We start from the raw sequence: 24,754 nt of genomic DNA on the forward strand, positions 1-24,754 counted from the left end.
AAATCAAAAGATAAAGCCACACGTTCAAAGAAAGATGAGGAACCCGATGAACAAACTAATGAATTCTCCGTTCTCTCCAGACCTAAGAAGGACAAAATTAAAGCTACTGTAAATGACAAAACTCTTGTGCAAGCAACAAATATTAACGGCGATTTGATATCATAGAGGACGGTGCTATAATGATGTAACCAAAAGAATTAAGAGCTAATTACTTCCATGTTGAGATGTAAGATACAAGAAAACATCTCTGCACTCTGATTGATCGAAGTATACATAAGCTGTCTGATGATTTCGTCACATAGTCTGTCGCTCTTCTGTTCACTATCGCACCTCCCTCCGCAAAGAACGCCACGCGTACGTCTTGCATATTCGAGGTGATATAGATATATACCTCATACAGTAAATTGCTTGAATGAATGTTTTGAGATGTGGAAAATGGTCAAGAAATAGCTATCATCTGTTTTTATTAATCATAACGAAAAGAAGAAGCAAAAACGCCATCCCAGCTAAACAAGTAATGACACAGGGATCACCACATAAATAGGAGTGGATGACGAAATGGGAACATGACTGAATTCATTTTTTTTTTGCTCTTTCAAATAGCATTCATATCTAATTTCCCAGTCAGTCGCCATGGTTTGATATACTTATATACTCCTTTGAAATGTAAACGTCTTTTGATACGTGGTTTATGTGAAACGTTGTGATAACGCATTCTTTCTGGATACTAATTTAATACTAATTTACAGGTCTAGAGACCTACTTCTAATACATTTCACATCTCGTACAATACATTTATAATGTTAGAGGCCTACGTCTACACGACCTCTGGTCGCCTGTACCATCATTACACATGTTCTGACGACATCAGCACGTGAATGGATTACGCACAATATGAATAACTTGGACACCTGGAAATTAGTCTGGTCTGATTGCGTAACGTCGACAAGTACGATGGATTATCCTCTCATATGCTTTTATATATGTTTTTATATATGTTTTTGATAAGCATCTCAGTATTTACTAACTTCTAGTTTCAAGTGTTTTATTTGTCTTCATGCTAACGTATCTGCTATAGCATATTGGATGGCAGAGAACATGTATAGTCCTGGTTATAGTCTTTCAAATAGAAACACGACAATTCTTGTGTGCCACAGTATGTATGCGCCGACGAGGGGTAGGGGAGGGGGTAGCACCACTCCATCGGGTTGGAGTATATGTTTTATATATTTCCATCTTTGACAATTCAGTGTTATTTGCAGCTCACTTAGCTTTGAAGGTTACTGGGAGGCATGGTGTTGACGTGTCCCATGCATGTCCCTGGTGTTTCTAGTATATACTTCAAGTCGTTTTGTTTTAATTTATGAAAACCCAGTTCTACAACCTTCAGAAACACTATGTTTAAAAAGTTTTTAAATATGTTTTGTCATATTCTATATTATTTGTACACAAATCACAATCAGACAACGTCTATCCTGGAAATTCCAAAGACGATGTTGAATAAAGTAATTAAGTACAGGAGTAAAACGTTATGGCTATATATATATTAGGCCTATTACTAATGGTGCTACATTGCTACAACAGGGTCCGCAACCGTGTGCTAAAAGAGCATAGAATTTATTTGTACTCATATTTCTAGTATTTCTATCCTCACATTTATTCAACTTTTTCAAGAATTAAAGAAACATGTCAGTTTTAAGGTGGGTGTTTCTCTTGATGGTGGGAGTTGGGGATGGGGTACACTTTTATTGCTGATGGTGCCGGGAAGTTGCCCCTGTGTGCGGGTCCAGGAGGCGAAGCCCGTGAAGCTATAGTTTTCCAGATATTTCTTTGTCTCTCGAAAAGACTTTCAATGCACAAAGTATTAAAGGAGTTACTCTGAAATTTCTTCGAGACTGTTTTTCTTTTCTCTTTAGAAGAAATTGGGAGAAGGAAAGTGACTCGGACGCCCCTGAGTTCCAATGTGGTTTTATATGGTATAACGTGGTTAATCGTTTTTTGCACTAATTGGCACATTGTTCTGATGTATATATGAATGGTTTATTCTTCAATACTAACATTCACTACTTCTTTTACTTGTTAATGTTTTTTCTATATACGTTTCTTGATGACGTAGTGTCTGTGTTGTAATATCTTTGTTGCCATAGTGATATATGGTGGATTTATGGTGCTGGTCACTATATAACGTTCCTCATTGCACTGACATTGTGTTAAAAACTACTGCGGTGCTTGTTAAATCTTTTGTTTCAAGAAAATGACAAACGATGAATGCGTATATATATTTTTTGGAAAGTTAAACAGATTTATTAAAGGAGTTGTTTTTCCAATTTCGACGTTCATATGATTTAGTAAACTGATACCATCAGTAATAAATATTTAGGCATAAAATATTTAGACATATAAAATATTTAGACATAAAACATAAAATATTTAGAAATCAAATTTCCATTGTATACTTTTTAGAGGTATGCGGAAAGAGAAAACTATATGTCACGTGCTGATATCTCACTATGTAATGTTAATTAAATTAACAAACAAGGACTAATAATGTCGGCCTTCAATGGAGGACGCAGCCATGTATGTATGTGAAAGAAGCCGGATGGCTTATAACCATGTCTATACTTGCCTATACTTACATGTATATACTCAAAACAACTGCCTGTATTGTCCACTTTTAAGACTAAACAACTGAATTGTTATTACATTATTTATTACAGATAAACGTCATATTTGTTTATTCAAACGACCTGTACATGTGCAGTTAACAATTCTCTCTTTAATTTTTAGTACGGCGTATGAATATTTCATAGCTTCCAAACCAGTCACGTCGCTGCTGTTGCTATGGTCTATTGATGCATCGCATCAACGTATTAGGCTTCTTATACATGTAGTAACAGGTGTTTCTACGTGTAATTCGCATTATAGTCTGCATAATTCATATAAGAGGAAAGCAATAGTATTTCTATCTCTGTCACATTCTATGTATTTTTGTCACCGACTTCCCTGGAAGTTAATGGAATGAAACGGCTACATTTTCCACCGAGAGACATGACGTATACCACAACACCGACAAGATTAATGGAATATAAAGTAAAAGTACAGAAATATATTAGCAGCGAAACATAATAACAAGGTTGGTTGGTTTCTAATCATAATATATAGCAACATACGTGGAAAGTGAAATTTTGTTCAATTTTAAACTAAAATTAAATGACAGACGCTGATATGAATTAGGTCGGCATGTGTTTTCGCCCAGTTGCCATGGAAACAAATCTAAATTAATTAAACAATTCGTGCTTCCGCCCGCCGATCTGGACACAATTATATATTAAAGGCCTTCAGTGTAATCAGAAACGCCCACAAAAAGGCTATACGGGCTAGATCAGCCCAAAACATGTATGTATGTATGCGTGTGTGTATGTGTGTATATATGTATGTATGTATGTATGTGTGTATGTATGTATGTATGTATGTATGTATGTATGTATGTATGTATGTATATATGTATGTATGTATGTATGTATATATGTATGAATTTCCTTCAAGAAATGGACTTATCATTCAACGTTTCCACAAGATAGTTTGTATTTGTAAATGAAATCAAATCTCCATATGCAATCTGAACTAAAAAAAAAAGGTCAATGCTTAAAATAACATTTGTGGGGAGTTTGCTACAACCCATGTATCAATAATATGATGGTCTTAAATGATATTGATAAATCGACAACTATTCAATACTGTCCTTGACGATTCATCTAATTACCTCAGCATTGTCTTATAGTCTTTATCGCGGATGAAAAGAAGGGAAAAAAAGGAATGAAATAAACAATTTCATCAAAAGCATCTTCATAATGTATATGTTTTTTCAAAAATGCATTTTGTAAGAAACGTCACATAAGAGATAGCACGTACGGACAACAGAAACCAGAAAATTTGATCCACCTCTCAACCCAACTCCCCCTTCATCGCGGTTGTAACCGTTCATGATAATGGCTGTGTTACGTCAAACGTAGCAGTGCATGGGAGTCCCTTCGAAATGGCGATACATTCTGAAATATGATCGCACAAGGGAGTTGTTATTTTGGGCTCATTGATCTCACTTTGGTGAGCGTTCTTCTGTGTACCGTATGGAACGCCATGTTAACATTTTTTCAATAGTTCGAGATATCTTCATTTTAATTCGAGATATCTGCAATTGATTTCAGATATCTCCAATTCAATTAGATATATCAGAAATTGCATTTTCGATATCTTGAATTTTATTTAAGATATCTCAAATTGATTTTAAGTATATTTTAAGAATATATTAAAGATATCAAAAATGGTAACATTATTTAAGATATCTCGAATTGAATTGGAGATATCCAAAAATTGAATTAGAGATATCAAGAGTTCGAATTAGAGATATCGAAAATTTAATTAGAGATATCAAGAATTCGAATTAGAGACATCTCTTATTCTATTTTGGATATCTCGAATTCTATTCCCGATATCTCGAATTCAATTTGGGATATCTCTAAATCTTATTCTTGATATCTCGAATTCAATTTCTGATATCTCAATATGTTTAAATTATCGATATATGGATATTAATTAGAGATATCTGGAAATAAATTAGAGATATCTGGAAATGAATTAGAGTTATCTGTGATTGTTGAATAAATGTTAAAATGGCGTTCCATAGTACCGTGCATCTGAACTGAAAAGAATAGATACAATAAATATGATCTTAGCTTAAAATGGCAGAGTATTAATACATATATGTTTTAAATCTGCCAAATATCTATCAATTTTTGTTATTGTCTCATGAAACCATAGACAAACAGGAGTCGAAACTGATATAAACAAACATAAATTTTTCAAGACTTATCATTATAAATGTCGTGCGCCAGTGTCTCGTGTCGTTTTGGGATAATTGTGTTATGATGTGCAGAAGGAATCTGTTCGATCGACTAGAAGACCTGAATGTTACACAGTAGGTAGTTGTATGCATTCATGTGTCACGCTGTATAAGGAAAGATTTCTTAATTCTACTCTCTACTGACCCGACAACTCACCCCTCAAGGTATATCGATATCATGCTCTCACGTCATTGGTGACGTAATTGGTGACGCCGAGTGTAACGTAGGAGTTATAAACAGCTTCCTGGCATAGTATACCTAAATAAATAGGTACCGGTAGCCTATATGGCCACATACCTCAGATAAATAATTTTACAAGAGGTTATACTCATTTAATTTGCTGTATTGTTGGGAGATGGGGGTGCTTAGATGCACGAGGGAAATTTCAGAATGAGTATTGTTTGAATATGTTAATTAACCAATGCAACAAGGATTTCCCTATGAAGAGGTTGAGATAAAGAAGGAGAAAAAAACACTTAAGGGAAAGTTAAGATATGTAGAAATTTTATCATATTTGTCTTGCATATAGACTTCCTACCTAAGGGATATCGAACAATCTTTTTATTTCTCAGAAAACAGTTATCGTACTAGTTATACCCTTGATTGTGTAAATGTAACCAAGCGTATAACCACTGTAACCTGTGTAGATATTGAAGGCACCGTTAATCATGGTCACCTCAGACTTTGAAGGCCCGCATAGCTTTTGTGCGAACGCAGTAAGCTTGACACAAGGTTGTTGTACAACAATATCCCGTGAAGGTGCGTTAAATGCCAACTTGCCCAGCCGAGCAGAACCATCCTTTCGAACACCAGGACGTGTGTGAGTATCGTGTGTGTGTTACAGCTATGATGTCTGTGTGTATATCATCCTACAACTATTTGCCCATGTAAAGTCCGATACAGTGTAGTGGAAGAATTTAAAGGAACGTACAGAGATACACAGACGAAGAGGTGTACCTAATATCGCAAGATGGGCCGCAAGATGGGCCGCAAGTTGCCTTGGAGGCGACGGGCATTTCGCGAGGATCACAAAGGCCATAAAAAAATCGACTTAGATAAGGTTGGAAGCTCCTCGTCTGACTCTGACGGCGAGAATGGACGACATGGTGACACACTTGACGAGGTCGAGACAAGTATGATGGAAAACACAAACATTGAGGCTGGTGACGTCAACGTTTCCGAGGAGGAAGATGAGGAGGGTGCCGACCCATTTGATGGAGGTAGTTTTCACATCGGCGGACTAACAATAGATGACCAACCGACTGTAAAGACAGTCAAAGAGGCAGTCGTGATATCTGACATTGGTAAGTCGTGGGCCTTTGAATTTAATATAATACAAGACTATATACAGGCCGCAGCAACTCAACTGAGACAACGGAAGGACGGGGAGGGGAGGGGGAGGGGGAGGGTGTAAAGGCGGAAGAGATCAGTACATTATTTTACTCGTAGTTATCAGATATGGTACGTCGCTACAATTTATAACGGTGTTGAACGAAGCTGTTTTTTTTTGTTGGCATATGTAATAATTTTAACATATATATATATATATAACATATATATATATATATATATATATATATATAAATATATATATATATAAATATATATATATATTTATATATATATATATATTTATATAAATATATATATATATATATTTATATATATATATATTTATATATGTATATATATATATATATATATATATATATATATATATATATATATATATATATATATATATATATATATATAATTAAATATCACAGGATCCTGTACCATTTTTTTAACCAGAACGGTTGTCGGAACTTCTTCAGGATGGTTCTCCAATCGGTGATGGGCTTCTCATTGCTGTAAGCCTGAGATGTCCTCAAATCATCCAAACTATTTGTAATTTCATCGGAACAAAGGTAAGGATCTGTATATACTCTATCGATTAGAAATCCCATTCCATCAACAGAGAGGACGAATCATTTCTCAGACTGATTATTGAAACACCTTCCGTGGCGTTTTCACATAATTTATGAGATTTATTTAGGGCCATGCAGTTAGTTCGTATATCAGCCTCCAGCTCATCTCGGCGTCCCATTTTTTACAAAGATTTCCTAATCTCTTTTCTTCTTCTTTTTTTTTACAAACGTTTGTATACTTTTTGTGAATAGGTTGTTGATGGATTAACTTTCTCTATTCATCATGTAGATACTGTGGTTCTGAACGGCAACGAACTACACTTAATTCATTAATTTTAATTAATGGCTGAATTACGACTGCGCAGGCTGCAGAAACATGTTTCAACTGATATATACTGTTTCAACAATTCACGATTTAACAATAAAAAGACACTGATTTTACTTATACACTACACTTCCATCTTCATTAAAACCCATAAATAATATAATGATTCCTTTGTTATTATCATAGTCTACCGTATATTTTTTTATTTTGCATATTTTTAAAGGATCCATCAGAGAGTCATAACATAATCAACGGATTTGCTTCTGGACACGAGTTCCTCGCATCCACCACAGCGCTGCAACTAGCAGCCAAGGAAAATGACTTCGACACGATTAAGGTATGAATGCAGGTTATGGTACAACTACAGGCACCTTTTATTGAATTTATTAATTTTTTATAATTTAACAATTTATTTCTGACAGAGAATTGGGGTGGGTGGTAATGAGGGCAGGTCTGTTTACGTGATAGGTCGGCTTGGGAACCGTGATGTCTTGGAAAAATGTTCCTATAAAAGTTTCGATTTTGTATACAACGATTTAACCCCTTAAAAAGATACACTCTCCATTCCGCCCGACCCCCCCCCACACCCCACCGCCTCGCCCGCCCGCTCCAACTTGAGCAGCTCAGCTTATTTTTCTGTTCGTCTCGTTGCATCAAGAGTTGGGTGTTTTCATTTATCTGCATACTACCTCGGCAAAATCTTGATGCAGCCTGTATACACTCTAAATACACTTATGATATACAACTCTTCATAAAGAATTCGAATCGAAGTCATTATGTTTCCAAATCTAATAAAGTTGGGAAAATTTTACTCTTGGGAAGTAAACAGTTATCGATAGATCTGCCTCTAATCTGGTCAGATGAGACAAGATGCCGTCAAGAAAAGTGGACAAATCATTTCTCGAGGGTTTATTGCGAAGATAACTTGCCATGTACGTGATTCATATAATTCTACTAGTAAATCAAATCTGTCGGCCATATTGGGTTCCATCTGCACGTAGTTGCTCTAATTCATAATAAACTACACGCCTTTTGCTAAGTGAGACTCGGGGGTATTGCTGCAAATAATCGGCCAGCCTTTACGATATCTATGGATTTCGTTTATGCGAATCCTCGTGTATTCAAGATACAGTCAGTATTTCATCAAATACGAGGATCTCATCAAAACAAAAAGCCTGCCACACGAATTTGCTGCTTACTACGGAAGCTTAAAAGTGCTATCAACATAAGTTGCCAATGTTCAATTTTTTACTTCATTTCAACTGAGCAATCCAACAATTTTCTGATTTTTGATAAGATATTATCTAGTTATCTAACCAATTTACTGAAATTGTTGACTTATTGGGGCAAAGTATTACTTATGTTGATGGTATTTTTAAGCTTCCGTAGCTTACCGATCATCCTCAGAACTCACAAACCGGCGATATTGAATTTCTGACTTTATAGCGCAGAAACAATCGTTCTCCTGAGATGGAATGGTGTGGGAGGGGGTGGGGCGTTGGGGCGTTGGGGAGACGGGACAAGGGGTGAGGGGAAAGTAGTTATTAATGTGGTACAGGTCCTTCCTCTACCATTCAAAAACTTCTGGCTCGATTCCCCTACTAATATCGTCTTATTCCCTGTTTTTTTTTTCTCTGCTTTTATTTTCATTCCTTTCTCAGATTTTGATCCGACATGGCGCGATGCTACCGGACTTAAAGTCATGTTTACATGTTCCAGGGGTCAAGGGTGACAAGCTCCTGGAATGTTTTTCATTTCTTCAATACGTAAAGGCAATTGTCAGTCCTTCACTGATCATCCTGACCGAGACGAACCCGGTGGGTCGGGCATTCCGACTCGCAGTTGACTTAAGCAGATACAGCGAGACAGGAAACCTTAAACGAACACTGCAGAGTCACCCGAGGTAAGCTCGCTTGTAGGTCATGTATTAGTTACCTTAATGGGTTTATGGAGGAAGCTGGCGTGTGGGTCATGAAAGCAGTTACCTTAATGGGTTTATGGAGGAAGCTGGCTTGTAGGTCATGAAGTCGTCACCTTAATGGGTTTATGGAGAAAGCTGGCGTGTGGGTTATGAAGCAGTTACCTTAATGGGTTTATGAAGAAAGCTGGCTTGTGGGTCATGAATTAGTTACCATAATGGGTTTATGGAGAAAGCTAACGTGTGGATCATGAAGCAGTTACCTTAATCGGTTTATGAAGAAAGCTGGATTGTGGGTCATGAATTAGTTACCTTAATGGGTTTATGGAGGAAGCTGGCTTGTGGGTCATGAAGCAGTTACCTTAATGGGTTTATGGAGGAAGCTGGCTTGTGGGTCATGAAGCAGTTACTTTAATGGGTTTATGGAGGAAGCTGGCTTGTAGGTCATGAAGTCGTCACCTTAATGGGTTTATGGAGAAAGCTGGCGTGTGGGTCATGAAACAGTTACCTTAATGGGTTTATGGAGGAAGCTGGCGTGTGGGTCATGAAGCAGTTACCTTAATGGGTTTATGAAGGAAGCTGGCTTGTGGGTCATGAAAGCAGTTATACCTTAATGGGTTTATGGAGAAAGCTGGATTGTAGGTCATGAAACAGTTACCTTAATGGGTTTATGGAGGAAGCTGGCGTGTGGGTCATGAAGCAGTTACCTTAATGGGTTTATGAAGGAAGATGGCTTGTGGGTCATGAGGCAGTTACTTAAATGGGTTTATGGAGAAAGCTGGCTTGTCGATCATAAAGCAGTTAATGGGTTTATGAAAAAAGCTGGCTTGTGGGTCATGAAGTAGTAATTTGAATGGGGTTTTGGAGAAAGCTGGCTTGCGGGTTATGAAGTAGTAATTTTAATGTTTTTTGGGGGAGAAAGCTGGCTTGTGGGTGGGTCATGAAGCAGTTACCTTAATGAGTTTATGGAGAAAGCTTACGTGTGGGTCGTGAATTAGTTACCTTAATGGGTTTATGGAGAAAGTACGTGTTCAGGTAACTTGCGACTGGTTTACAATGGGAAACATCAACTAATGTAGTAAAGTCATTGCTAACAAAGGTGGGCTGCAGGGGGAAGTGGGGCTAGGTGGGAAGTGGGGAGACTGGGGAGGAATGGAATGATGGGCCTGACAAAGTGCTTCTTAGCTTCTCCTTTATTGCCCATCTTCTCAGATTGAAGGAAAACGTTTTTTTTTCCCACAAACTTCACAGCTTCACCAAACAAATTGATGAAGTAATTGACACAACAGAAGATTTACTGTGTAATTTGCTGGACCAATGCAAGAGTAAGAGAGAAATTGAAGTATTTCTAGCAATTTCAGCAACTCCCAAATGTTTCCAAAATGCTAAAAGACGACAACCGAAAATCAAGAAACACCATAATGGTGGATCCGCCTTACCAGTAGGTTTGGAGCAGGCAATATCGCTTACATTCAAAAAGGTAAGACTATATATATATACTGTAGCGGCTTACTTAACAATGACTTTATATTTTGATGAAGGGTATATAAGTATTGCACAGTTGTGATTGATATATTGATGTAGAAAGTATCATTAATAACGAACGTAGTTCAAGACGGTCCAAGGTGTTCTCATCACCCCCCCCCCCCCATTCCCTTCCTCAACACACACTCTGTTGAATCTAATCTTTAGACGACCCGCTACTGACTTGCTGTGATGTTATGCGTCCAACCTGCCTACGTTGGATGATGACGTCAAAGCAATTCAATGAGAAATTCAAACCACTGTTACCATCAGATAAGATTCCAAGGCTGTTATTCATCTGATTTCGAAATCAATTTGACCATCCCCCTCCCCCTCTCCCCTGTTTCACCCGACATGCAGTTCCTTCTACCCATTTTGTTTTTACCTTTCTGTTGTTATTTTCATATAGTTTGTAGCGCATCCGTTTTCCCAAATGGCTGTAACAGAACGGATCTTTCATGGTCCTATAGCCTGGGACGAGATGGGACCTATGAGGTTCTTATTCCTGTCCTTAATGGTGATTATGTTCACCCCCTTCCTTTGCCTTTCATACTCTCTCTGTCCAGTCAAGAAGTTGGTTCAGTTTATGGAAACACCGTGAGTAACAATACTTTTCTTGTAAATAAAAATCGCATTTCGCTCTTTTTCCTATATTTGTTTGTAATTGCTTTAGGCATGTGGTTGGCTTTAGCTGTTAGCTTTGCTCGGGGTGGCGATGTTATAGTTTTTTATCAGGTCCAATCATTCCAACAATATCAAATATTGAGAATGTATAAACAAGAGATATTATCTTACAGACTATATACCACTTTCGAAATGCTTATTAGGTTGTTGCCTTATTTCATGATTTCGAAAAGAGTTAATAATAGCGTAGTGGCATAATGCGTACCTACCTACCATACCACTCTGAGCATGCGTAGACCTAATTTAATTTTGAACCTTTTGATCGTCTGCATCTGCATCATCCCATCTTCTCTGTTTCTCTCTCCATCGTCTCTCACCCCCTCTCACCCCCCCCCCCCTCCCACTCTCTATTACAGCTACGTGCGGATCCTCAACTCGTTCTCATCGCACTTGTTGTTCCTACTCTTCCTGTTACTTACGGCTGTGAATGTTTCATATACAAATACAGAGTGCCCGGACATAGGCGTGGATTATCCAGAAGGCTTCACTTGCTCCGAGGTGAACACGCTCTATTGGCCCATCTACGGGAGGATGTATATCATTCTAGTAATAACCGCAGGTATGTAGATATATAAAGCAAGCAATCTACAGATAGAAGAGTTCAGTATGGAACGCGAAAAGGGCAAACTTATTTCGTTGCTAAGTTTAACGTAAGTTTAGACAACGAAGTAAGTTTAGACAACGGAATTTTAGACATCAACGTGAGTTTGAGCAACAGCATGGTAACACAGCAGCAACAACTTAAGTTAAGACAACAAAAAACTTAGTTTTCGCGTTCCATAGTTCAGTAGAATAAGAGGATTGGGATTGGGTACTGTCTGAGCAGTTAGGTAACACTGACTAAGGTACACAAGCTTGGGGTTGGGACTAGAGACAGGCTTACAGGGACTTCCACATTGAACTCAGGATTTGGTCCTGTCTGAGCAGTAAGTAACAATGACTCATTTTGATAAATACTCCATACTTAGTGATAAACAACATGGGTTTCGTCGCGGGAGATCATGTGAAACGCAGTTAGCCGGACTTGTAGATGACTTAACTCAAATACTGGAAAATCGAGGTCATGTAGATCTCTGTATTATGGATTTTAGCAAAGCATTTGATGTAGTTCCTCACAGACGCCTTCTGATGAAACTTGAACATCTTGGCATCAGACACAATACCAACAGGTGGATTGAGGATTTTCTATCCAACAGAACTCAAAATGTCATTATTGACGGGGAGTCATCAACAAGTTCTCCTGTATTTTCCGGAGTCCCACAGGGAACAGTTTTGGGTCCCCTGCTGTTCCTAGTCTACATAAACAACCTACCCGACTGTGTCGCTTCTGATGTAAGAATGTTTGCAGATGATTTAATTCTGTACCGACAAATAAATTCCCATAGTGATTGTGACAATCTTCAAAAAGACATAAATTCACTCTGTAACTGGGAGACAGCATGGCAGATGAGATTCAACAAATCAAAATGCTTCATTATGCGGATGACTCACAAGAAGAATATTCCAAATCATGAGTACTCAATGGGCGACTCCATCCTTCAAGAGGTTAAACACCATCCCTACCTTGGAGTCGAACTTTCAAGTGATCTTACCTGGTCAAAACACATCAACCAGTCGGTAAACAGTGCCAATAAAATCCTTGGTCTTATCAAACGTAATTTTTGGAATTGTGCATCATCGGCAAGAGAAACAGCTTATAAAGCTCTTGTTAGACCCAAACTGGAATATGCCAGTGTAATCTGGGACCCTCATCAGCAAATCCACACAGAATCCTTGGAAAAAGTTCAACGACGGGCTGCCAGGTTCGTCAAAAATGAGTATAGTCGCTTTAGTAGTGTCACAGACATGTTAAAAGATCTCAACTGGGATACTCTTGAAAACAGAAGATTCAAAGCACGACTTGTTACCATATATAAAGAGACTCATGGCCTAATCCCAAGCAACATAAATAACCTTCTTGAAGACAAAGACAAACCAACCACACGTCAATCTCACAGTTTGAATTATAAAATTCCTCAAGCTCAAAAGAACTGTTATAAATATTCGCTTTATCCTCGCACCATTCCTCAGTGGAACGCACTCCCACCTGATCTAAAATCAGCACCAAACACCGCCTCCTTCAAGTTCATGCTGGGAAGTCAGCAGCACCATTAGCAAACTTGAAGGACTGCATGTCAACAGCCACATCAGGGGCGATTTGTGCAGTATTACACCAAGACCAAGACCAAGATGAGTAAGGTACACTAGATTGGGTTTTGGACTAGAGACATGCTTACAGGTATGTACTCTCCCGCAGCGTACAATCTCTTGAAGAAGCCTCTAGGGGTAAAGGCTTCCAAACACCAGCACAAGAAGTTGTTACAAAATTGAGATGTATACGAATGCAAGTAGAGAGAGAGAGAGAGGTGGAGTTAATTCGCATTCACTAACACTCAAACCTTTTACTAATTGGACCCAATCAGCGAAAATAAAAGATTGGTTAGTTGCTAGGTCTTATCAGAGTATTTCAAAAGTTGTCGGAAATATCGTGGTCTGATATCACTGTCACTTGGAGCGTTGTCGGGGGAACGTTGGAAATATTTTCAATGTTTCTGCCAATTTGGATTGCGGATTGTAAGTTGAAACTAATCAGAAGACACCCCCTATATATACCCTTAGATCACTCCCCTCAGTACCTTCGCCAAGATGGAAATCGGTCAATATTCTCCTTCACCACCCCCCCCCCCCCTCTCTCCAAATGTTGACCCTGGCAACGGATCTGAGTTGAGATATCCTGTGTCGTAAACCTATACCTCGTTTTAATTATCATTTCTGTAGGACAAGTTATGTGGACCGTCGCCAGTATTTATAAGATGGGCGCCAAGTCATTCTTCGGAAAGTCATGGAGTTGGATAAATTTGACTCAAACGTGTCTATACGCTGCATCACTTGCAGCTTACTTCGTGTCTTTGGTACAGGTTAGTATGTACATGTATGTAGTCACCTATGAGTACAGAGCATTGTCAACCATATTTGAAACAACTAATAAAACAGGAACGTATAAGTTAATTGAAATGAGTCACTCTTTAACGTCAGCAATGACGTAGATCATTGTATATATACCTAATTATAATCCTTGAATTTGAATAGAGAGATCGTGAAATAGAAATTAAGAAAAAAAGACTTGTGAAGGTCAATTATAATATCTTTGTCATTAAAGGAATTGAAAAATATATGGTTTCCTAATTTTCTAAATATTTTAACTACTTATTGTTGTGAAATGAAAGATCAAAGAGAAAAAACGCCGCTCCACGACTACCACGAAAGGAGGCGCACTTTACATATTTCTTTTATCTCCCGACAGGTCGACGTATATTCGTCCATAACGGATGGAGGCACTGAGGTTGTTACAGTGTAAGTCACCGAATGGTATTAAGTTATATTCTTCATCTGTATGAAAGGATGAACTATGTCGACTCAACCCCCCCCCCATCCCCAGCCCATCCCACTCCTTTTCTCTTACAGAGTCATTTTGGGGCAACATCTTAAAAATCCGAAGACTCCATTTTCTAACTTCATGATACGAATCAATATTTTTTTTGTTCCAGATTCCCTATAATGTTGTTCACAATGCCATTTTGTCGCAACATGGTTACCAACTAAGGATCTCTGTATATGATTGTTTTCAATATCATTACATATAACAGGTTGCAACATGCTGACCACCCAAACGCCCCCCCACCCCATCCCGGCCCCAAACCCTACTTTTGATTCAGATTCAACTCTGTACCTTCCCAACGATTTTACCTTTCTAGAGCTGACCATTTGCAAAAGTGAATGTATCTGCTATACTTGTTTACTTTATGTGGAATTAAATGAGCATGAGATTAATCAGCTTAATCCATTACAATGAATGCGGCTAATCAATATGAATCGTCTTTTCTTTCCAGGAATCGAAAGCCGGCTAACCATACCGTTTATTTTAGTGTTAATGGTACACTGTACCAACCATCACGGGCCGAATGGAGTACATTCGAAACCCAAATTTGGGCTGAAGTTACTTTTTCTGGTAAAACATTTGTTAATTTGAAATATTTCATTCATTGATTAGTCCTAATGATGAGATACATAGCGCAGAAGTATTGACCTCAACATTCGTGACTTTGAAATTAACACGTATTGTGTGATATTACCATAAATGTGTATAAAGTTAGAAGTATTGTTCAGGTCCGTACGCAGGATTTTCTTTGGGGTGGTCAAGGTGGTGCGCTTTCTGAAGATATGGACCTTTTATTGAGCACCATACTATAGGTGTCGAGTTTGTATAATTAAGGATGCCTAGATATATATATATACAAATGGTGCTATAATCTGCAACCATATCAATTTGTTTTGCTACATTTGACGCAGTTACTGTTAACGTTCCCCCCCCCCCAGCAGGAGAGAACATGTCCTACCCCCCACCTAACCCCCACGGACTCGTAGTTGACATGGACTCAACATTTCAGCATGATTTCTCTCTAGGCATAATCCAATTTACTAAGTGTCTATTCCTAAGAACAGATTAAAGTGGGGGAAGGTGAGTTAAGTCGGTTGCGCAACTCTATTAAGATGTTATCCGCACAATGACGTCACCACAGTCAAAGTTCCTCAAGGTTGATCGCTCACAGTTACCACACATATTCCATATCTTCTATGGATGCTGTACGCAGACATGTGCACGGTTGCGGTATTTATAGACTCGTCTCGATCAAACAAACATGTAAGAGATTAGAAAAATGATATGTTTTAAAGGTTTCGACAAAATCACTTGTTACGTAAAAAAGGTGTCGTATATCCCACCTTTTTTCTTCTTTTTTCTCAACTTCACAGTGGCCAATATCCTGACTGTACAAAGACTGTTGCATATCTGCATATACTTCGAGAGTGTTGGCTCGTTAATTATCTCAATGGGTCGTATGCTATCTAATGTGTTCAAGTTCGCCGTGGTGGGAGCTTTAATCGTATTTTCTTTTGCTCTGGGGTTTGCCCAGCTCATGGCTCCTTACTCTGACTTGGGGAGCTGTGAAGATGACGATTTCCACGTGGATCACTGCGGAAATGCCGAAATGTTTGAAAGGTTTAACAGTCTTCTGATATAATACGTTTTAACCCGAAAATCCACCAGGGTTATTACGTCACAACTTTCCCCTTAGACCTCAGTATTTACAGAAATATATAACGTTTGTATACATATATCTATGGCTTAGTAAGAAACTAGTTTTGATTGCACGTGATTTCTCGTAAAATATTTATAATTTATTTCGTAATGATATATTTTCATTCTTTTAATGTTGTACTTTCGTCGAGAGGGGTGTAATTTCCAAATGTCTGCAACAGTCTTGCATGTTTTTCATAGCTCTGTATTTTCCCCTTGTAACGTCCTCTATATATATATATATATATATATATATATAAATATATATATATATTTATATATATGTATATATATATATATATAAATATATATATATATATATATATTTATATATATATATATTTATATATATGTATATATATGTGTGTGTGTGTGCGTGGGTGTTCGTGTGTGTTCGTGTGTTTTATATTATGTGCATACGTGTCCAATCGACGGACTAGTTCAATAATGTTTTACCCTTATGCACACGTACAACCTCAGTGAAGAACTGAGCTACAACCCCAACGCCTTCTGAATCTATCGCTTGAATGCGTTTGCATTACAATATATCTTCTGTTTTTTTAACACATACACTAGAGTAATGCTACGAACTATAACTGGTTACATTGAGTACGTCTATATATATTAATGGTAGAACTTTTGTCTATATTCACAGCGTTCAAGGTTCTCTACATACGCTTTTTTGGGCAATCTTTGGAGAGTTTCATATAGTAGATATGTCTTTACCGATCAACCTGTTCATGGTTCACTATACTGTGCAAATTCTTCACGCCATCTACATCGTTGTGACGTCGATAATACTGTTAAATATGTTGATAGCTGCAATGTTGACTACGTACGAATCAATACAAGTAAGTCAACATATTAGTTCAAGAGATTGGGTAATATGTAGTACCCTCACAGGTATACAACAAACACCATGTAGAAGAAGATCGGTCGTAGTGCGGGGTGGGGGGGGGGGGGGGTGAGGGTAGGCACTGCCCCAAGACTAACATGAACTGGGATAAATTACCCACAGTACCAAACCGTTTGATCGTGTAACACTGGGTGCTGTTAAACACAGTTCATCTACCTTGGTGATAAATTAATATTTCTCATAAATATGATATGTCCCTTCCGAACCAGTAAAGATTACACCTAGCTACTCTCATGACGACTGGAAGATAAGTATACCTCTCTCCAGCACCCCTCCTACTGCTACTATTCATTACATTAATTTGCATCAATTGTTACTAAGAAGTTGTTCTATTTCAAGACATGAACACAGCCGATATCTTGTTAGACAACCTTGAGATCTAATTCCCAAACAAGAGTCTTCGAATAATATTTTCCAGCTTCATAAGAGAAGTAAGCATCCTACCAGTTTTAATACCAATCGCAGTATTTTAAAGCATGTACCGTAAGATTGTAGTCTGTATAAGTCACGCGATGTAATAGAGGGCGACCTGTAACAAAGTTTTAAAAAAATAAGTATCCGAGTTGCTTTTAAATGCTTTATAAAAGTTGAGAGATATGATCGATTAAGTCAAGAATTTGATATACCAATTGTAAACCCTTGAAGAACATGTAGTAATTTAGGTATGAAATTTGTCTCTCATTAACTATTTCAAGTAAGTTATAAGTTATCGAGTTTTCAGACGCTTCATGTTGACCAAATTTCTTGTGTTTCTTTTGATGTATTGAACAGGGAAACTTACATACAGAATGGATATTTTCAAGAACGAAGTTACTGCAGGGATACTGCGGTCATAGGTCAAATGTTCCAGTTCCTTTTAATCTTGTTCCTTCCGTTCGTGTTATTTGGGGAATCGTGAAGAAAATTTCTCGAAGAATCGCAAGCTTGCTCATGCGACTTGGAGTGACGGTAAGCTTAACACATCATGTATGTATGTATTTTAGATCCTCCTGCAAGCTGGAACTCGCGAAGAAGCCTCATTGGCTTATCAAAGCCGCAGGCTGACCGAAGTCAGTCTCTTAGATTCATATTTAACGTCCATGATTATTTATGAATTGTCAATTATCAAAAAATCTGTAACTGGACGACATACATTAATCTTGGAGTGACTCGAACTTGGGACCTTATGATTGGAAGGCACCGACGTTAACCACTGAGCTAACACTCCGTATCATAATCTGACATGATCACAATCTGACATGCTGACTACATATACGAACAGAGATGATTATGATGAACAATTCCTCCAAACAGCTTTAGAATTAATTTGTTTCGTTTGAAGATATCCGCATGGTTTGAAATGGCTATTCTAGTGAATATTTATATCAGTTTTCTGTTTTCATTAATTTCGTAATTTTCTTTATATCAAAAGTGTCATATAGTTTCTATATGGCCTACATTACCTACTACTGGCGATACCTTACATTCCCCAGTCCCACCCCTCCATTCATAAAAAACTTGTACCCCCATTTTCACCTTTTGACGTCACATTCCTCCCGCATCAGCTGTGATGAAGTCACATAGGATTCATTGACTTTCTAACTCATCATAGTTCGGTCTTCTGTTGTAGTGTTCAACCTCCCTGATTCTTCTCCGTATTTATATATATATGCAGGTTCCAGAACGTTTTGCAGCTAGGCTTAACTACCACTGGAAAAGGAAACCAGCCGGTGGAGCAGCGGGCAACAGGGATAATAATATCAGGTTCAAGGAACGCCAAAAGGTACAAAATGCATACCAGGCACCTCTGTATGTGTAGTCCTGCCGAATTAATGGTTGAGGTTGTAGCTGGTGTGGATTGATGTGGTGGTGAATGGGTGGTCGGGTGCGTGATGATAGGTGCTGGGTGGGGGGGGGTAGCTAGTTATAACATGTTAAACGATTATAGATTGTGTGAAAGATCACTGATTGAAGTAGATTTAGTTGGCCATAGCTATCACAATGAAATTTTGCGAAAACACAGTCGTTTCCATGGTTTCAGCAATATCAGGACAGTAAAAAAATGATACAAACATGTGTAAATCGTTTCATTGTTGTACCATCGTATTGTAAACCGCGTACTATAATAGAAAATCAAAAAAATGAGAAGATTATAAAATGAAAAACATTCTTGAAAGTAGAGGTACCCTCCACCCGTGTCTATGGTATACGATGCCCCACATTGCACCCTCTTCACAGAGGCGTAGCTCTAGAACCGGGGTCCCTGAAATCCTATAGTTACTGACTCTTCTATATTTATTGCTGTAATATGTATTCATCATTCCATCGAGTTGATGGGGGAGGGGGGGGTGGAAGAAAAACGTTTGTTGTCATATAACATAAAACAGCTGGGTTTGGTAGAACAAAAATGAACTAATACACCATCGTGACGCCAATGATTATACGAATAGGGTTTATTAACCAAAGAAAGAGAGATACATGGCTTTGGTATAATTATTTTTATGTTATTGTAATAACATTTAAGTCATGTAAAATACGATATTCGTGGTAACTATCTTCATAGCGATATTTTGAAGAGTTCATTTTTCCATCTTTTCACTCTAAGATTCTTGAAACTTTGGTCGAGCGTTACAAACACGGTCACTTGAAGGTAGCTCCACCTCCTCGTGTGGACCCGATAACTCCAACCAGTCGAAGATCCTCTGTTAATGCCTCTATTTCAAACGAGCCAATTGATCTTAAAGATCAGCAAAGGATTAACAAACTTACCCCGCAAAGTCTGGGATCAGCTTCATCTACACCTACGTCATCAACGACTCATCTAAAATCTACCGGTACCCTTTCATCTCTGGAAGTCATCCCAGAAGATGAACGACCAGCGGAAGTCACACCGTCCAACGGGTAAGATATATACTGTGCAGCTGTACCGATATACAAATCTGTGCGGACGTTGTCACTGGCGGACCGCCAATCTTGCTATATCTGGGATATGCTAGAGTTCCTTTATAGAGTATAAAGGAACTCTAAGATCTGCTAGAGTTCTCGCGCCATCAAGAGCACTTAAATAGATTCTATGTTTGTTAGTTTATTACATTGTTATGTAACAGCAGATACTTAAAATGTTGTAAAGGTGTGTTACATTTACTTTCGAATCAAACAGTGAACACCTAGTGCCGATTATCCAATCATATTGCCTGAAGTAGAAATTACGATAGACTGTGCGTATGCCAATATTTAGTAGCAGTTAATAGTTTTTTTTTTGCTTTTTATTAATAAGTTTGAAACTGATCAACAAGATTCTCTCTTTTGTTTTTGGCCATCTTTTATTCAAACTTTGAATTCAATGTACAACTTTCTTTTTCCATTTTCGTAAATAAACAATAGATATTTCTTAAATAGCGACAATAATTGTGAAAATGAAAGTGATCGATTAACAAAGTATTTTAGGTTAATACGAATTTCGAAATATATAATACACATTCCCACTTAGCAGATAATAAAGGTATAACTGAATTAGGACAAATAAATAGTGACTCCGAAAACCTAAACATCAAAAAGAGAAGAACAACTAGAAAATGTTGCGTAAAGGTTATTGTAAGAAACAAGATTCTGCAATCTGAAGATAGGCAGTTGTTCCATTGTCCGTTGTGTCAATATGATATATATTAATAAAAAACAAAAGAACACTAGACAATCAGCTACCCGTTTTGCCCTTTTGAGAATAGCTTCTGGGGTTAGAAGATGTTTGGTTCAGGTACATTTGTGCACTATAGGGATGTTGCTATGGATAAATGATTCTAGCAAACTCGCGCTTCATAACACAATTGAACAACATACAATAACAATACTCCATGCACCGGTTAGTTCAATATAAAATTTGGATCTTATGTAACATTCATCATATCATGATAACCCAGTTGGGACAATTTTTTCCTATAATGTAGTGTCATGTCCCGCTTCAGAGCACTCGTATTGTCAGTGCGAGTAGTATGAATATCATGTCTCTATCAGATCAAGGTTAGGAACTGTTTGTACTGTCAATACCAGTTCTTTGAGAGCATGATATTGGAGTACAGTTTAGAGAGGTATTAGCATTAGGAAATGTTCCCAATGATGGCTGACCATATGCCCCTCTTCATGTTTATTCATTAATCTCTTCCAGAAACCCTGGCGGAAGGAAACACACATCGTCGGTCAGTCTGGTTTAGCGGATTTCGGTCAGGGATCCCTCGCCCGGATGACATGTGTCTTGACATGATGGCCATACATGAGGGCAGACGGGGGGCCAGGAGGACTCAAGGGGAGCCAGGAGTAAAAAAAAGGGATAGGGGGTAGGCAGAGGCAGTGGCGTAGCCAGAGGGGGCCAGGGAGGCAATGCCCCCCAAAAAAATTTGCTTTGTGCTACAGTCTTGCCCCCCCCCCCTCCCGCCCAATGATATCCAGTAATGTATTCAAAATACTTCTTTTTTACATTTTTTCGAGTTCTAATCACAAGTATTCATACCTCAGGGCTCATGTTCATACTTCATATGAGGTCAGAACTTGGTAATCAGACCGAGATATTACCCTTTTTTGGCCTTCATCATACCCACATATACGGAGACCGTTGATCAATATCGTCCTACATAATAAGCGCCAATAATTTGGCCGGTTGTATAACCATTACAAACTAGCGCTAGCAACCCATGTGCATTTTCAGCGACCAATGATGCCACTTTGTGCAGACGAGGTGCCCATTAATACATATATTTCTTGGTAATTCCTACCATCAACCATCACGGGGTTGCCACCCCCCCCCCCCCCTTAAGAAAAATCTTGCCCCCTAACAATAGAATGCTGGCTACGCCACTGGGCAGAGGTAAACCAGAAGATACCCAAGAATCATCTTCTTTGGAAACGAATTAGTTTACTATATACACATACGTGATTATCATTAATTGTGTATATGTCTGATTACGTCTGAGTATGACTGCTTATGCCCGGAATAGTAACATACTATATCACAAAGTTAAAATGATAGAAAATGCGTATTTTTCTATATGAAATATCTAATTATTTAAGTCTATAAATTTGGCCTAAAATGTAATACCGTATACTTTTAATTTTGACCATTGCCTTTTAGACTAAAGCCGGGTATTTGAAGATTTAAGCCTGCCAGAACTGTAATTATTTCTAATGTATACATAACTTTAACGTTATATTAAGTTACGCGCTCGTTGATTTCCGTTGTTTATGTTGAAATATTTTAATAATCTAGGTTAGTATACCACGTCCATTATTAAGTCGTATCAAATTCGCTCGTGATGTGGATTACATTTTATGTATAGGCCTATACACTACATGCATTGTATATGTGCATCATTGTGATCATACTATAAATATATGGTAGGATAAACAAAAGTCGGGCACAGCTATACCACTTGTTCCGGCGGCTGATCTCACCTTCACTTTCGTAACTTGCTTCATATAGAATTGTGGATGCAATGAGATTCTTAATGTATAAGGAAATGCTTTGCAATAATAAAGTATGACTAGAAAGTAAAGGATGATTAATTTGTTTGATCAGAATCAAAAGTAAAAGAATATTTTCTTTCCTTGAAGATTTAGCTATTATGTATATGTAACTATATTAATTATCTTCAGATTTTATAAGTTTGTTTAGTGATACCATAGCCAAAGACAGTTTTCATTATACGTAAGATGAGCCATTAGCGTAACGATTGGATTTATAGGTGTAAAGGGGAAGAAGGGAGGGGTAGAATGAAATACCGCAGATGCAAAAGCTTTAGTTAGTTTTCAATTCTTTTTATGACAAGTTCAGTTGGCTGTACTTCAGATCATTTTCAGATAGTTTTTAGAGCATTTACTTAATTTTTATATTTTTAATTTTTTTTTAATAATGAATAATCTTAATTAATTATTTCCCCTGAAAAGGGGAATTTAAAGCAAATATTTTTAGAAACAAATGAGAGCTATCGACAGGTTCTGCGATTCATTGCCTATGGACATAACTGCGTTTTATAAGAAGCAGATGTGAACTGTTTTGCTAAACCAATTTATTAGACCAAAACCATTGAATAATATTGTTTTACGTTGTTATTATTGTTCATTTCTGTTACTGTTTGCAATTATAACTGGTATAAAAAAAATTAAACTGGCTACTTGACCTGTCTTGACATCAATCGACCTATATATGACCTCTATAGTATCCGTAAAATGTTTCCATTCTTATTGGGTTATTGACCGAAAATGAATCCAACTTATAAAATGCTATATCTCCGTTAATTATTATCTGAATTAAACCAATTTAAGGTTTTGATCTCCACTGCATGCTGAATCTTCTTCCGTGAGATATATAATGGCACATGTATAGCCCATCAAGGGCCTTAATGCAAAACCTAAAGTGTATTCCTCATCATAAAGTAGCTATAAGAAATGCCTTTGTTGTTAATGAAAAGTAGTCTACCATTTCCATTAAAATGAAATCGTTTATTTTTTAAAAGAAGTTCCTTTATGTAATATAAAAAGGACCCCATTTTTTGTAAACACTATGGTATGATTTACCAAAAGAATGAAGTTTAGCATTTCATGAGACGTATATTATATACCGGAAGTATGTTAGGTGATTGGGATAAGGTTTAGTTCTTCAAATCAAAGTTAAATGTCCCACTGCCTCAACATTTGTGCCACCACCCGGCCCTCTCTAAACCTAAATGAAGCAAACGAAACAGAGATCATTACGGGGGAAATAAGGAGAGGCTTTTTCATGTGGTATTACTGTGCTTGCTTGGACAATGGGTATTGTATACTTACGGAAGCTTTTAGAGTGTTCTATAAATGTGATCATCGCTAAAATGTATCAAGATTACGGATCATATATGGACCGATAGTCATGTGCATATAGTCACGCCATCACATTGGTTAGCTGTGACGGTTACCGGGCTAAACCGGCGAAAAGTACCGTATAGAGCACACCCCCCCCCCCCCACACACACACACATACACGCCGTCACCACCGCTGTTCGACTTCGAGGCATTCATAAAATATAGATTCTGTCAATTTACCGTAAGATGACATGAAGAATACACTGCTTTAAAGTCATATTCCACATCTGTAGATCGTTAGTTGTCCCAAGTTCAAGGCGATCATAGCTTTTGACGAAGCAGCGACAGTAAGAACTGTATCTCAGTTTGAAGGCCATATTTGACAGCAAGCATATGAATTATCGATCGGATTCTAGCACGGCTAACATTGCAACGACCCGTAGTGAAGTGTTTACTCAAATATTAAGCTAAAATAGTATCTAATATCTCTCATCAATTGGTATAGGCCAGTATTGACAACATATGCAGTCAGCATTTGCCGATATGTAGGCCTAAAGTATAGTCTACATGTGTTAACTCTAAACAGGAAATCATGC

The 24,754-nt window shown here is 37.7% G+C and overlaps 1 protein-coding gene across 1 annotated transcript; it reads left to right on the forward strand.

Moving 5' to 3' along the window:
* The first annotated feature begins 5,670 nt into the window (after positions 1–5,670).
* On the forward strand, positions 5,671–24,113 carry LOC139974726 (short transient receptor potential channel 6-like). Its single transcript, XM_071982098.1, has 16 exons — positions 5,671–6,205; positions 6,696–6,811; positions 7,360–7,473; positions 8,798–9,039; positions 10,306–10,534; positions 10,988–11,175; positions 11,619–11,821; positions 14,080–14,219; positions 14,606–14,655; positions 15,192–15,310; positions 16,114–16,360; positions 17,094–17,289; positions 18,126–18,302; positions 19,009–19,116; positions 19,939–20,234; positions 21,496–24,113. The coding sequence occupies exons 1-16, from the start codon at positions 5,872–5,874 to the stop codon at positions 21,539–21,541; spliced, it is 2,805 nt and encodes a 934-aa protein (XP_071838199.1). The 5' UTR covers positions 5,671–5,871; the 3' UTR covers positions 21,542–24,113.
* Positions 24,114–24,754: the final 641 nt, after the last annotated feature.

This window comes from Apostichopus japonicus, chromosome 10, assembly GCF_037975245.1.
Source record: "Apostichopus japonicus isolate 1M-3 chromosome 10, ASM3797524v1, whole genome shotgun sequence".
Lineage (NCBI taxonomy): Eukaryota > Metazoa > Echinodermata > Holothuroidea > Aspidochirotida > Stichopodidae > Apostichopus > Apostichopus japonicus.

Bases quoted from the DNA above. Each gene is read 5' to 3' on its own strand.
- LOC139974726 (XM_071982098.1), top strand. From the start codon at position 5,872: ATGGGCCGCAAGATGGGCCGCAAGTTGCCTTGGAGGCGACGGGCATTT. The intron at 6,812-7,359 runs GTAAGGATCTGT...ATATTTTTAAAG, and splicing joins GTAATTTCATCGGAACAAAG to GATCCATCAGAGAGTCATAA. The intron at 19,117-19,938 runs GTACAAAATGCA...TTTCACTCTAAG, and splicing joins GGTTCAAGGAACGCCAAAAG to ATTCTTGAAACTTTGGTCGA.